The sequence below is a fragment of the Sinocyclocheilus anshuiensis genome, unplaced genomic scaffold, assembly GCF_001515605.1.
Source record: "Sinocyclocheilus anshuiensis isolate Anshui unplaced genomic scaffold, SAMN03320099.WGS_v1.1 scaffold2874, whole genome shotgun sequence".
NCBI classification, from domain to species: Eukaryota; Metazoa; Chordata; class Actinopteri; order Cypriniformes; family Cyprinidae; genus Sinocyclocheilus; species Sinocyclocheilus anshuiensis.
In genome coordinates, this window is record NW_015546292.1 from 23,201 (window position 1) to 38,299 (window position 15,099).

General features: G+C 37.2%; 1 protein-coding gene across 2 annotated transcripts in view; it reads left to right on the forward strand.

The window, feature by feature from the left end:
• Positions 1-7,804: 7,804 nt before the first annotated feature.
• zbtb32 (zinc finger and BTB domain containing 32) overlaps positions 7,805-15,099 on the forward strand; it is a 21,744-nt gene continuing 14,449 nt past the window's right edge. Inside the window, exons 1-2 of one of the 2 annotated variants that reach the window (XM_016503604.1) lie at positions 7,805-7,931; positions 11,365-12,360. In XM_016503604.1, the coding sequence (XP_016359090.1) occupies positions 11,438-12,360 (923 nt within the window). In that variant the 5' untranslated portion in view covers positions 7,805-7,931; positions 11,365-11,437. Of the gene's footprint in view, positions 7,932-11,334; positions 12,361-15,099 lie in introns of those variants that run through there. The other variant, XM_016503603.1, reaches the window with a different exon arrangement.

The window sequence follows — 15,099 nt, forward strand, 5'->3', positions numbered from 1 at the left end:
TTCTGGTTATTGTTAATATAATAAAGGCTATAGGGCAACAACTGCAAAGAATGATTGAAATCAAACTTATCACTGGATTTTTCAAAATGTTCAACCTTCAGCCTTCGTGTGCTAGTCAAAAAAACTTTTTACAAGCATGAAACATCCACTTTTCGTGTTCCAATCAATTCCCAATGAATAAAATCAAGTTATGCCCTACATTTTTCTCATTGAATATCCTGTTTCACTCAAAATAAGTCATATTTTAGAAGTAAAATATATTGCGAAGGCTGTTTCAGGTTGATATTAGTCTACAGTCATCCCATTTAAGCAATAAGCTTTTAAGGTGGGGGGTTTATAAAGGCTGTTTCAATAATTACTCTTTTTTTTTTTTTTTACTTTCCAGGATACAAACTGTCATGCGTTTGTGCTGAATATAAAGCGCACAACTCAGGAAAGTCCAAAACAGTCCTTTAATAATAATATAAAAATCCACAGGGAACAAACACAGGAGATCGTTGGGGTAAATGTGGCACAAGAATAAAGGAGATCAGACAAAGAAATAAGGAAACACAGGACTTAAATATACAGGGAGTGTAATTATGGAGAACAGGAACAGGTACGAGCTAATCAGAAACTACAGAAACAATCTAGAGAGGGAAAAAAAAAAACAAGAACCAAGGAAAACAAGACCATGAACCTGACACAAATCTATCAAAACAAATTCCAACATGTCAGCTAAGTTCAGAAGACAATTGATCATGTTTGCTGATAAACTGATAGGCCTCAAAGACAGAAAAAAAATGGACTGACAGTCAGTCACGTTCTAGCTTATAGTTTCACACAAAAAACCTTAGATATTCATGCTATATTAATAGCACAGTCCAGGTTTCAGATATATGGCATTTCACTTAAACTCGACAGGAACTGCATGTACTGCTCATCACATCCTTTGACCTGAAGATGAGGCCACACCACAGAAAACCTCAAAATACAGTGTGTAAAAAGAAAGGTTCAATACAATGTGAAATGGAAAATCGCATTTTAGTCGTCACAGTTCCCGTACACCGGTATTACTGACAAGCAACCAAGCTGGTCTCCACTGGCTTCTTCATCTCGTTGTGGCAAACCCACAAGTTACAGCGAATTTCACGATAAACCTCGACTGGAGAGTTCCCCGTTCAAGATTCATTCATGACACATTCAGTGCTCACTATCTGTTTCTTGTTCTCTCCTTCTCTGTCTCTCTCTTTCTCACTCTACGTTTCTCTCAACCACAACTCTTGACATTCATTGCTCTTCTGACTAGCCTGTGTTTACAGAGCTCTGGTGTCAGGTTGTGGTAACTGGGAACTACTTGTCATTCATGCATTTTGTGTAAGTCCTAGTCATTTTGATAGTTATTCTTGTTCAAAGTAAGCCATTATAGACTTTAATTCAGTTTTACCCCAGTGATACTAACCTGCCTAATTAGGACTCGATTTGTATATTTTGTGCAAATAAAACATGCAATTAAAGAGCATTAAACTAATCACACATACTCTGCCCATGCTTGACATTCAAATAAAAATAAATTAGGCCAATAATAATTTTAAGACCATTCACTGCTGCATTTGGAAGCTGCATTTCTTTACATATCTGCGCAGGAATCTTGTCACACTGAAAGGGGGCGTACGTAAAGGTTTCTGAGAACTGATGACCCACGGCAGACTTGCTGTAGTTAGGTTTCACTATGGGACCCTTGCAAGGGTGGTCTTCACATTTTAAACACATGTATGTGGTGGGCATGACTCAAACTTAGATGATGACAATCTGATTGGTTTCTTTCAGTATCCCTTATATGGTTCTTACAAACTGCAATGTATTAAAGTTTTGATACTGTTGAGTCAAACTGGACCCTTACTGTTTACACCCTGCAGCTTCCGAGCATTTTAAACAGTGCCCCACTTAGTTTAACTTTTGAGGTAGAGATGACCTGCTAATGTGGTCTCCCCTTAAGGTCTTACAGCTAACTGCAAATGCCAAATTGCTAAATATACTAGGTTTGCACTAGTTTGTTAATTTCTTGCACTATTAAACTCTGTACATCAACTGTCCAAATGAAACGTCTCAGGTTACTTATGTAACCATGGTTCCCTGAGTAGGGAACGAGACACTGCGTCCTCTAGGGGTCGCTATGGGGAACGCCTCGTCGTGACCCGTGTCTGAAGCATACATTGAAAAAACACCAACTCGTTGGCCGGCGACAGCCATGACGTCACTACCGGTGCGACTATAGTATAAATAGGCGCCGGGAGCACACATCATTCACTTCTTCGTCTGAAGCTTGCGTCCGCAGCACTGTCGCCGGCCAACGAGTTGGTGTTTTTTCAATGTATGCTTCAAACACGGGTCACGATGAGGCATTCCCCATAGCGACCCCTAGAGGACGCAGTTTGAAGTTCCCATGAAAGGGAATTGTAGTTACTGCTGGGGGGGGACCATGAGTGGTTATTGTCCATGAAAAACTCACTGTTAGAGAGTAGTGGATTGTTGCCAGTGTGCTTCTATGCAGTTGCTAATAGGGTGTTCTGAGTTTCTGATTTTAGATCCTACACAGTGTTTAAGGTGTTCTGGGTTGTTGCCAAAATAGTCTGATTTTATTCTCCCTATATGACTGAAATTCCCTTAAAGTCATGATGAAACAGAAGTTTCAGATCTTTTCTTCTGTATTGTGAAATACATCCAAAATGTATGCAATCAAAAATCAATGTGAGCTTGCAGTCAATAGTAAATTTAAGTTTTGGGGTCCAGCATACATCACCAGAGAAAAGTCTGTCTTTTTACTGGAAGATCAAGCATTTTGATAAAACATTATGAGGTCAAAGAAATAAAATATAAAACATATATGGATGACTCATTCACAGTAAACACACACGTACAAAATAGATGGGGTGAGTTTTCATTTCAAGTCAAAGTCTAGAGGATACAACATGAAGTCTAAAGGATTTCAGTTTTGCTGTCTACGAGGTAAAGAACAACTATTAAGCGTTAGCACCACTAATGAATGGATTAGTTTGGAGATCTCTTAAAATCGATCATTCTCATTTAATTGGAAGAAAGAAATACAAATATTATGAATAACAAAGTTAAACAACCCAGGGCCTAAAATTAATACTAGCCAAGCACCAAATGCAAGTAAAAATTGGCATTGGTGAGTAAAACAGTGCTATTTGCCACTTTGCCTATACTTGTTCTCTCCAGTTACACACACACTTTTCACACATGCACATTCACAGATGATGCAGGCTATTTCAAAGTGACTCAGCTCAGCTGCATGCAGGGTCGTGGTCAAAATCGCAAGTGTGTAGGTATCAATACGTACGTGTTGATGTCCTTGTATGATATGTAAACTGTGGCTTTTGATATTAATGTCAAGCTCACTTTACAGGTGGTCTCTGCTCTCCGATTGTAGTCACAATGACATTTAAACACATTATGCACTCATAAATGTTTGCTTATCAAGTTATGTGCTGGCAGTGGTTTTGGTAAGGCTAGTCTCTGAACAGTCAGCCTTCCCGGTGGTGTATCGCCATGTTTAAAATTCTCATGCTTAAAGTTGTGATGAGATCTTATCGGAAGATAAAACCCTCAGGCTTTCTGTACATTAAAAGATACTGAGGAACAAGACTATCATAGAGACTTTAGGGTTGTATTTTTTTTTTTTTTTTTGGCCAGTAAGCAAACACATAGACAAATAGCAACTCCCTAGCATCATGTCAGAGAGTTTTGCACAAATAAGCAAAACTCATATTTTCTTCAGAAAATGCACAAATTTAGTTTTAATATCTTGTCATTTTAATTAAAGACAAATTTTGGATCTGTGGAAATTATTTACTCAGCCAGCCCATTATAGATTTAGTAGGTTGAAATGAAATGTTCCACTGCATTAATCAGACCACCCTCACCCTCAGGCAGTTTTTCCTGATTAACACTGAAGTTCACTAGGTCATTAAGTATGTACAGAAATGAATAAACCTCTATAACTTGCATAATCATATATTTGTTGGGTAATTCGTTCTTGAAAAACGTTCACTTAAAAAAAGTTTTTCTTTGATATATCTTGATAATTCATCAACTCTTTATAATATACCATTTTACAGACGGTGTAAGTTAAAGACCCATGAAATATATAGTTTTTAAAGGGGTCATATGATGCGATTTCAATTTTTCCTTTCTCTGTAGTAACTGTACTGGTTACAGCTTCCATTACATCATCTTTGTGGGCAATACATAGATGGTGAATGACATTAGGCATCCTTATTTTATGTAAAAGGGACATTTTCTTTAAAAAAATCTCCAACCCAACACATTCATTCACCCAATAAAATCTGTATTGGAGTTTTGTGACTTTTAGTCCATGTGAGTAAACTTTAAGCCACCTATCGACTATTATAGTTAAGTCGACTATCCTGAGCTGTGACGTCAAACACAGCAGAGGGGAAAATATAAAAGTCACACTCGCCAAACATCTACTATAAAATAAAGAAATGCATTTGCAATTTATATGTTGTTTGACAAAAAATAAAAATAAATAAATAAAATAATAATAGTCAGAATACTAAGCTACTTTTGAATGGACAAATATGGCTGTTATCCCCACAATGGTGTAGTTACAGCATCTACCAGCAGGGGCTAAATGCTCAATAGGAAATACATCAGCACAGCAAAACTGTGCTTGTGAAGCCAGAGTTCTTTAATACCCGCTAGCGAAGGATAACAGGTCTTCAACTGTTTCACCTTGAATAGTTCATTGTAAATTAAGCCAAATTGAACATGATGAAAGCATATAACACAGAGACATAGACAGACCCCCAGTGCAAGCACATCTAAAATGTGTAACCTTAGTGGTGGGGATACCCTTCTTTCAAAAAAAACACATCAGAGGAGGAGAGGAGCAGAGGGCGTGTTCAAGTTTATTTGGGTTCCCTGAGGGGTTTCAGTCGTTGTAGTACAGTTTCACTGTGCATCACCATGTTCATGTGGCTGTGAGAACCGTTGCGTACAGTATGCAAAACTTGACATTTCTTTCAAAAAGTGGGGGGGAGCCAGTCTGGAAATTACTGGAGCATTAAAGCTGTAACTGTTAAACGATCTACCAGCAAAGCCCCCCAACAAATACACACCAAACGGTTGGCATTGTGCACTTAAAAATGAAATTTGTAATTTTAACTTACAAAACCTAGCCTAAACACATTCACAAAGTATATATTGTTTGTGAAAAGTTCAATGCCTGTTGTTGGCGTAAAAGCTGCTTCTCTCAGATGTGGTTTCGTCAAGTAAGTGTTTCCAGAACCTGAGAGAAACCAGATGTAAACTGAAAGTGGAATGTCTATTTTAGTGTAAGTTCATTATTATTTGTGTTACTTGGCGAAATTAATGTATGCAACTTTGCAAATAACAGAACATACACTGAACCCAAAAACCATATCCACTACAAGAGCTTTAAAACCTCAATGCAACAGTGAACAACCAGTATTCGGGTGTTCTCATTGGTGTAGAAGGAGTGGGAGGAGACTAAAGGGACATTCACACCAAGAACTATAACTGTGATAACTATATTATTAACTATATTAGCGTTCATGACAAAGGACAGTAATGTTCTTTATTATAAGCGTGAGATGCAGTTATGTTGCCTGCCACTTTAAAAACTCAACCTGGGTGGATTCAGATTGGCTGTTTTTATTGTTGATCAGCTGGGGGGGGATTGGAAGGGATTTTAACAATATTGTTCTTCTGTGTCGTTATAGATGTGATGTAAACTTCCCTATTCTCACATAAGAACCATTATTACAACTTTATCATAATAGTTATCATTGTTGGTGTGAACACTGCTGAAAAAACAAACAAACAAACAAAAAAAAACAGCTAAAACCAGTCAAAGCTGGTTGGCTGGTCTTAGCTGGTTTAAAATGGAAGCAGCTGGTTTTAGCTGGTCTCCTGATTAGCTAAAGAAGTAGTCAAAATCCTACTAAACCCAGCCTGCAAACCAGCTATGACCAGGCTGGAAGACCAGCTTAATCTGATGCTCTGTTTACATTTACAAATATAACCCCTTAAGAAAGAAAGGTAACTATTCAGTTTCCACTAATGAAAACAATCTAACACAAAAGCTGCTATACATTAAATGGATAGTTCAAGCAAATAACAATTCTGATATAATTTACTTACTTTTATGCCATGCCAACCCATTAATATTCACTTCAAAAAACAGGTATTTGACAGAAATGTCCTGAGGGAGCTTCCATCCAATGAAAGAGGACTACCATTCAGTAGTCAATATAACTTGTGAACAATATCTTCTGAAGCAACAATTTTTTATGACACTGAAATGTAAGTCATCCACTAAGAGCATATTTGTCGTTACTCTCAAGTTTCATTCGCGGGTACCGTTGATTCAAAAATGGCGCGCTCGGCACGTGATCGATCGCGACGTGGTGCGTTTAAAAACGCAAATTGTTTTTTGAGAGCAAAACCAATACGAAGATTATCAGTCAGTAACAACTAAAAATTTTAGCAATTTATTTTTAAATTATTAATTATATATTGGCTTTTTCAAGTTCTGCAGAGATCATGATTCTGACTTTGACCTTTAGGGACCCCATAACACCACTGGAAAAACAGAGAAGCTCAACGATTATGAGAGAGCAGGCCTTTAATTATGCTGGTTTAAAGGAGGTGCCATGTTCCATGATAGTTTCCATGATAGTTTGAAGTATTGCACATAATAATTTGATAAAGATCTCCAGCCTCCACTGCAGTGACTGATAAGGTGATCTCAAATAACAATTTGCACACCTTCGCTTTCATTTTCTTCATGGAATTGTTCTTATCTGGTGGGTTGAGTTGCTCATTAACCAATGCCATCAATTTTGCAAAATATGATTATATCATCAGTGTGGGTACAGAAAAATGCATGTGTGAATTGATGTTTGTTCAAAGAGATGAGGAGATGACAACAGGGGTGTTTTTTTTTTGAGAGTTTAATTTGTGGCCAGTGTGGGCAGTTGCATACAAAACTGGCACCAAAAAAAACAAAAACAAAAATCCTTTTGTGCCTTTTAAGGCAAAGGTATGCTATTAGCAAATAGTAGAAGGAAATAGTGTTTCCACTATTCTGTTCTAGAATAAGTTTCGGAGAAGCTTGTTAATCTTGTCCTGTTCAATAAAACCAACCCATATAAGTGGTTGCTTACCTCACTCCCATAGCAAATCTATTTATCTTTACCACTTTAAAGAATTAGATGGACTTTAACACTGAAAAAAAAATTGTGTAGGATTTTGTTTGCAACAATTTTCACTCAGACATTGCTTGAAAATTGAGCATGTTCTCTTGTAAAACATACTCAGAAATCCTGTTTTATTTACAACTTGTAGTTGAATATTAGTTGCAGTACATCTTCATGTCCCCATCATAAATGTCTTAATGTATCAGACAATGTATCACTTATAAGTGAACATGTATTGTAATATTTGTCATGTTCTCAGGTGCTATTTCTAATGTGAAAAACATATTATATTCAAGGTGTTTCATTTTTAATTTCTCTTATCAAAATGTTTAAAACAAAATTAGTTTTCTTGGAAATCTCAATCAATGAACTTTCTTGACCAGGTCATATTTCTGCATCTATCAGGAAAGGTTTCAAAGGACAAATAAGTCAACAGCACAAATGCACTTGGTTTCTAGAAAAAATGGTGAAAGATGACAGCAAAAAAGCAAAAGAAGACCAATCACAGATGTCTGAGGTGCAAAGGGGAGGGGCTGGTTTGAGTTTAGAGGTGGCCTTGCTAGATCTCACCCACATGTAGGCTTCCACTGGTCGATGACAGCTCTGGTTGAGGTGGCGATGCGTGTTAATGCATCTCTGTTGACTTGCTCGCAGCAGGACACAGCCTCCACCTTGATCGCATAGGTACGTCTTTGAAGGTTTCTGTCAGTTAGGCTCATCTTCTGGTGTCATCTTGCTATTTCTCATCTTGTCTGCTGTCTGTCTGCATCTTCCCCTCCTCCATCACCACATCTTCTGATTACAAAAGCATCCGTGAAAGTGTCTGATTGTGTGTGTTGAGGTCTTTTCTGACTGCAGGCCCGGAGAGGATGTGTCACTGAAGACAGGTTTTCCCCTGTTACTCATGGGCCTCTTTCTCTCGCTGTGTTTCTTTATGTGGGCCTGACCGTTGCACTTTTGCAGTTTTCTAAAGTTATCACCTGCATTTGAGTGTCTGTTATACAGTCTATTGGTTCCTTCTTCACTAGTGTTTGAGATTTATGTTAATAGCGCTTTTTAGATTGTTGTGACCAGGGCTAATGAAGGGCTTTTGTTGGACAGTAGTTTTTACATCTGATGTACTGTAGTTTCGTACAATGAAGGAAAAGATTCAGTTTGGTTATGGGACAGAGTATAACCTGCGTTTCATATCCAGACATTCACAGGCCTGCATGGCAGGTAAGTCAATTGCTCATTGCACTATTACCGAATTTACAGTCATTTTAGTCAAAACTGCATCGCAATTACGACACATCTTCCTCCGTTTCATTCTTCTTATTGTCACGCTCAAATGAGACGTCAACTGCACCAGGGCTTTAAAAGAAGTGGGCAAAGAAAGAGTAAGAACTGGTGAGATATCGTTCGCTGTTACACTCTTTGTTTGGCGTACTGTAAAACTTAAAAAAATGTAGCAAAGTGGTTTTTCAATATGCATTTCATTTAGCATTGTTAATTGCACCGTTGTCATAGCAACAACTTTCAGGTTTCTGCACTTTGTGGCCTGGTGTTTTTGTTTTTTTGGAGTTGCTAGAGTGACTGAGTTTACAATAGCTGTAGAAAATGCGTGAAATGGTTAATATTTTTATAGTTTTTTTTTTTTAGATTATTTTAGATTGAGAATTTAGAATATGCTAAGCATGTACGATATGCTTTACATAACTAGATTCAGCTTCAATTATACATTTCCAGTGATTTCTGTAAAGCAAAAACTTAAAGCAAGCAATGAGTTTAGGCTGGTAGCTTTGGCGATATGATATTCATTTTTGCATGTCTAAGGACTAATAATGACATATTATATTCTAAGCTGCATTTTCAGTGTAGGCTAGATTAAGTACAGTAATATGGCTCACTTTTATTTATGCCACACTAGACTATTAATATTATAGTATAACACATGACTCATCTAGCTTTTTCAGGAAAAAAAGGTACACACACACAAGCTAATGCTACAAACAAATGTGCAAAGGATAAGTAGTCTATTTTGTTGGCAGCCGAGTATATTCAGTTTTAAAGGGACCGTTCACCTAAAAATAAAAAATGTAGTCATATACTTACACCCTCATGTCATTCCAAACAATGTCTTGTACATTGCACAGCTGCACAATGAAAACCAATGTAGTTCAATATGTTTGGACACCGGTGCTCTTCAACGACCTTCTTTTGTGAAGAAATGCGGAATGTCATGAGCATGAGTAAATGACGACAGAATTTTAATTTTTGGGTAAACTATCCTATTACGTTACTTAGTTCCAGATCACATAAGCTGTGTTAGCCAGAAATGTAAACTACATTATGAATGCGTAAACTCTCAAGTCAGTTATGAAAACGAAATATCTGCACGCACCTGTTTGGTATAATGCCTCACAATATTAACGTTGAGTTGTTTCAGTTGTTTTTTCATGCTTTGCTGCGTGTGTGATGCGTGTGTGTGTCTCACTTTTAACCAGTTCAGCATCAATTCTAGTAATTAGAACATCGAGCATCGTCATCTCAGTACAGTGTGTTCCACACAATCCGTCACCGTTGCGTCTGCGCTGAGAAGGGAGTGATCGTATCCGCATAAGTTTTTGCAGGCATTTGATGATCTTCGACTTTCTTGTTCGCGCATTTGTCAGACAACAAAATAGACAATGGACCGCTCATACAGCATCAATGTGCGTCTCGAATCTTGTACATCTCATTACTGTCCAAATACAGCCATCTCATATTCCAGGACGGTCATGTTTCTTATTTGGAGTGTCATTCTGCCTGCATCACTTTCTGTGCAATTGTGAGGAATTAGAACGCAGCTGACATGTACTGTAATCAAACGCTTCACCAGACACCACATCACACTGCTACTACAGTAGATGCATATCTAAACCGACCTACTGTATGGCTTTGATACTGTTGTTGTTGATCAAACAAACTTGAACTCTTACGAGTCTCCGCGTACCGGCATTAGTCAGAGTTTCACATTCTGAAGAGGTCTGTGGCTTCATCATAAAAGCTCCACAACAAAATTTCAAAGGTGATGCAAAATTTGAAAGGCCCTTTGCCGCCTGACGTGGCCAGACATGTCCGCCTCCGTGTTGTGCCATAACCAGATAATGCAATTCCAGTTCATGGTTGAATGTATTGTGAGCCAGAAATGATTAAACGTTGCTTAGAGTTTCATTTTGTGAATTAGATTGTCTGCCTAATGTATGAAAGTAGGTTAGAGGTGTTGTGACGCTGATGATTTCAGAAAAAAACCCTACTCGATTCTTCTGAATATGTCTTTCGCAATCTCTGAAATTAAGTCAAATGGCCTATATTGCTAAGTGTATTTTCAGTCTTTTTTTCGGCCTATCTGTCTGAAAGCCATGAGGTCTCTTTTTTTAGTTTTAAAACAGCTGAACGATGAAAGGTTTGATCAGTCCTCGGCTGCATATAAAAAAAAGTCTGGTTAAGATTGATCATCTTATTCATGACTGTTGGATGTCTAGAGATTGATATCATCTGCTCAACATATGTGCCATCAAACGAGCGGACAAGAATAGTTTGAGTTGGGGAAATTTATTTGGACTATTGATCTTTTTATTTGATTTTTTTTAGATATCCAAACAATACCCAAGCCAGATACATACATAAATTGAAGAATGAATAAACAATTGCCAATCAACATGTCAATAAATAAGTAAATAAAAAGAACAATTAAATTGATATTTTTTCATTAATCAGAGAGATGGGTATTGTTGTCTACGGTTAAAAAAAACATTTCCATTTGTGCTTATCAGTTATACTTAATTATTAATAAATATACCTAATCTATTGATCCATTTTTCTCAGTGTTTTTAAATGATTTTTACTTTTTTGGGGGGGATATGTGATACATGTGTGATATATATTAGTGTTTACATTTGTTTTTAATAATATAGCATATTACACAAAGCTGTGTAATTTATATAATCCAATTATTTTAATATTTTATAATTTCCTGCGAGATTAATTTAAGATTCTTAGATTTTTACTCATTGTAAAATTGTCCCATGACAAACTTAACTTCTGTTTTTTTGTCCCATGACAAACTTAACCTGTTTTTTTTCCCCATCTAAAGGCTGACATGAGATTTCTCATCTCGATATCAAACCCGATCATCTCACTTCAGCTGCACCTTTCACTCTTTGAAGATGATCCGCATTCATAACCCTCACCATGTGCCATTTCTGCATCAGACGGAGCAGCTCCGCCAGGCAGGAACCCTTTGCGACACGCTTCTCACTGTGGAGGGCCTTACATTTAAAGCCCACGCTCTGATACTAGCGTTGGCGAGCAAACGGCTGAAGCGTCAGTTAACAAACCAGCACGGCCCAGGTCCAAGGTACTGCTGCATCATAGACAGAGTCTCTTCTCACACCTTCAAGCAAATCCTGGACTATGTGTACAGCGAATCGCTGGAGGTGCCCAAAGATGATCTTGAGGAGCTGCTGAAGGGTGCCGAGTACCTTGAGGTGGAGTCTTTGGTAGAACAATGTCAAGCACAACTTAGAGATCCAGATTCCCCAACTAAGACAGACACGAAAGTAGCAAATTCACTCCGAGATGACAAAGCACAGAAGGACACTGAGTTGTCTAAAAGAAGCCACAATTTGGATGAAGACCACCTTGATTGTTCTTCAGAAGAAGAACGTTCTTCCAGCAAGAGGTCGGTCCATGATGCACATAAGAAGAGCTGTTCTCCTGTGTCTCCTCTGCCTCCCATGTTCTCCAGAGAAACCATCATCTCCTCCAGCACTCAGTCTCCCACCCCTCGCCTCTGCTGGCCGCCGGTCAGCCCGTCTAGGAGCATGGTGTTAAACTGTAGAGAAATTATGACCTTTCACTCCCTTCGAGCGTATCCCTACCCCACACCCATGTACCCCTTCCTCCACCATTCCCTCCAGCCACAGGTTTCCTCCTCACTTATTGGTTACACGGGGTTGCTTCACCCCTATCACCCTCTCATACATTCTGCTCCATTGACTCAAGACAATCCCTTCATTCCTGGTCTGAAAGGAAAGACCACCTCTATCAGCACAGCTTTAACAGGGTCCATGTCAGAAGATCAAGAGAGGTAAGAAATGACACATAGATGACACTTACAATGTATGAATGTTATTGGATTAGATCATTTATCAAACCATGTGGAGTTGATTTTAAAGACAGACAGCACGAGCACAATTTACAAGGATTTTTCAAAATGCTTTTTGGTTTTAAATTATAAAATGTTCAAGGCACTTCACATCTAATGTAATGATATTCATACATCTTATTTGTGGCACAAAGAGATAGTTCACCCAAAAATAAAAATGATCTCATTTTTTTCCACCTCATCTCGTTTTAAACCTTTGGTGGAACGCCATAAAAGATATTTTGAGAAATGTCTCCCATGTCTTTTTTTATGTTCATACAATAGAAATCAATTGTAACCAAAACTATTTGGTGAACATCCTTCAAAATATCTTCTGCAGGAGAAAGAAAGTAATACAGGTTTGTAACAACATGAAGGTGAATAAATAAAAGAAAGTTAATTCCCTTAAAAGACATCTGAGTGTTGCCAGCATAGTGAAAGAAATCTATTTTTTTTGTATAACGATATTTTCGACAGGAAACCACATTATAGTCAGCTAATTTCAGTGGAACACCATTAGCCTGTTAAACTTGTTTTTCACCAATGCAACAACACATTTACAGTCTTAACCAAGAGCAAACACCGCAAAATCTGACCTTACTTAACTTTGAATTTTTTTTTCTGCTTTAGCATCAGTTAACATCACCTCTCATTAAATATTTAAATATTTAAAATTGCAAAAAAAAGAAATAGCTACTACAAAAGTAGTCTTTTTTTTTCAATGTTTTATTTATTAGATTTTTTAAAAGTATTCAAACTTTTGGTGTTGTCTGTATAGACCAATATAGTGTGGCTTGATTTATTTGATTTTGGAACTGAAGTCAGACCAGTCTTAGAAAAAAACTCACGATTGCTTGAAATTGACTTTTATCCTGATTTGAATTCTAACATATTTTACTTCAATAAACTATTCTTTGTGTTTACACTGTAGTGCCAAGCAAGTACGAGTCAAGATACTCAATCTTTATTTATTTTTTTAATTTCACCATTATTTACATTTGATTCTTATATAGTAGTAAATCCTGAAAACCTTTTTAAACAGTACTGCAGGAGTTCACATGTGCACTGCAAACTTGACTACTTTTCCTTCACTATCCGCTCCAAAATAATAATCAAAAATAGTTTTAAAAATAGTTTTATACAAACGCTAATATGCAAGCATTGTATTTATCTACAAAACTATTTTATAACATGTCGTTTTTAAGTTGAGAAACAAATTCAGTCAAGTGTGTCAAACTTTTGACGGGTATATATGCTTGCATATGTATTCGTGTGTGTGTGTGTGTGTGTGATACCCTTCTTATTCTGTACTTTCCAACGGACACATTTTCCCCAACCAGCCCCCTTTTCCACCTACAACAGTTATCTTTCTACAGGCTCCATTAAAATGATGGGAACTAATAACAGCCTGTGGTTCCGTTGCAGTGGAATAACAGTATTTATGCAATAAAGACGATTGTGTTAGTGTTACAGTGGGTTAAGAATAATAAATATTTGAATCAAGTACATTCATCCATAATTTGAAATGTTTAGATGTGCTTAGGCTCACAAAGATCTGTAAGTCACTCATTTAAGTAATTAGAGTGTTTATTTTTATTAGAGCTTTAAATTGTAAGTGTTTGAGCCAGTATAAAAGCACAGAAGCACCATGTGAACTATATACTGGATATGTTGGTGGAGAGTTTTGGAAAACAACACTTACTATCGAGGCCGAAACTGAGGGGAGCCCCCCCATCTGTCCCCGACTTTACAAACACTAAACATGAAAGTCAGTCATCTCCACCCTCGGAGCAGGATGTTCTATTTCAGTCTCATTTTAAGCCAAAGTCTGTTCCACTCCCTAATTTGACACACACACAAACAGGTGCCACATTCAGACAGAGATCTTTAGGCTTCTTTTGCTCAATGTATGTTGAAATGAAACATCTGAGAGCAGATGCGGTATTTCTTTAGCTAAGCATGCACAGGGAAACAGTACAAGCCACCCACACACCGTTTTAGACTCAAATATATCACATTTTGTGGTTAAACATCCCAAATAATGTGAAATTTATGAAAGCCCATCAGACTAATGTAATATATTTGGGAGAGCATATTATTACTATTTTGATTCTAAATACTCGAATCGCATAAAATCAGATGAGCTGTAGATTGCTTGACTCTGGCAGAGGAAACCATTGTCTGCTTGCATTGTTTCCTGCTGCCTAAGCACAAAACCTTTGTTCCTACAGCTTTTGGTCATAGACAGAAGGAGGTGATGTAAGTCTAAATTGATTTTCTTAATCATTAATAAAACAGATTTAACAAGTTTGAATGGCAATTTGTCACCCCATGTCTTCGTGCGTTGGGCTACAGAGCGTGTGCGCTGTATATCGATGTTTGTTCGTATATTTTTTCTTCACATACTTAACACCTCCTCATTTCTCAGTATTTTTTAACTTTGAAACATCAGGTGCATCCTGGGATCCTTTTTAAAGCATTTAAGAAGTTCCTACATATATTTGTAGAATGCTTTTCCTTCACAACAGTCCAAAAATGGATTAAAAAGTTATTTTTGTGTAGAAAGTAGGCATATGTGCATTCATCTAATCTACTAGTTTAAATAATTTAAGCTGAAGCGTTTATATATATATGTCTATATATATATATATATATATATATATATATATATAAAGGATTTGT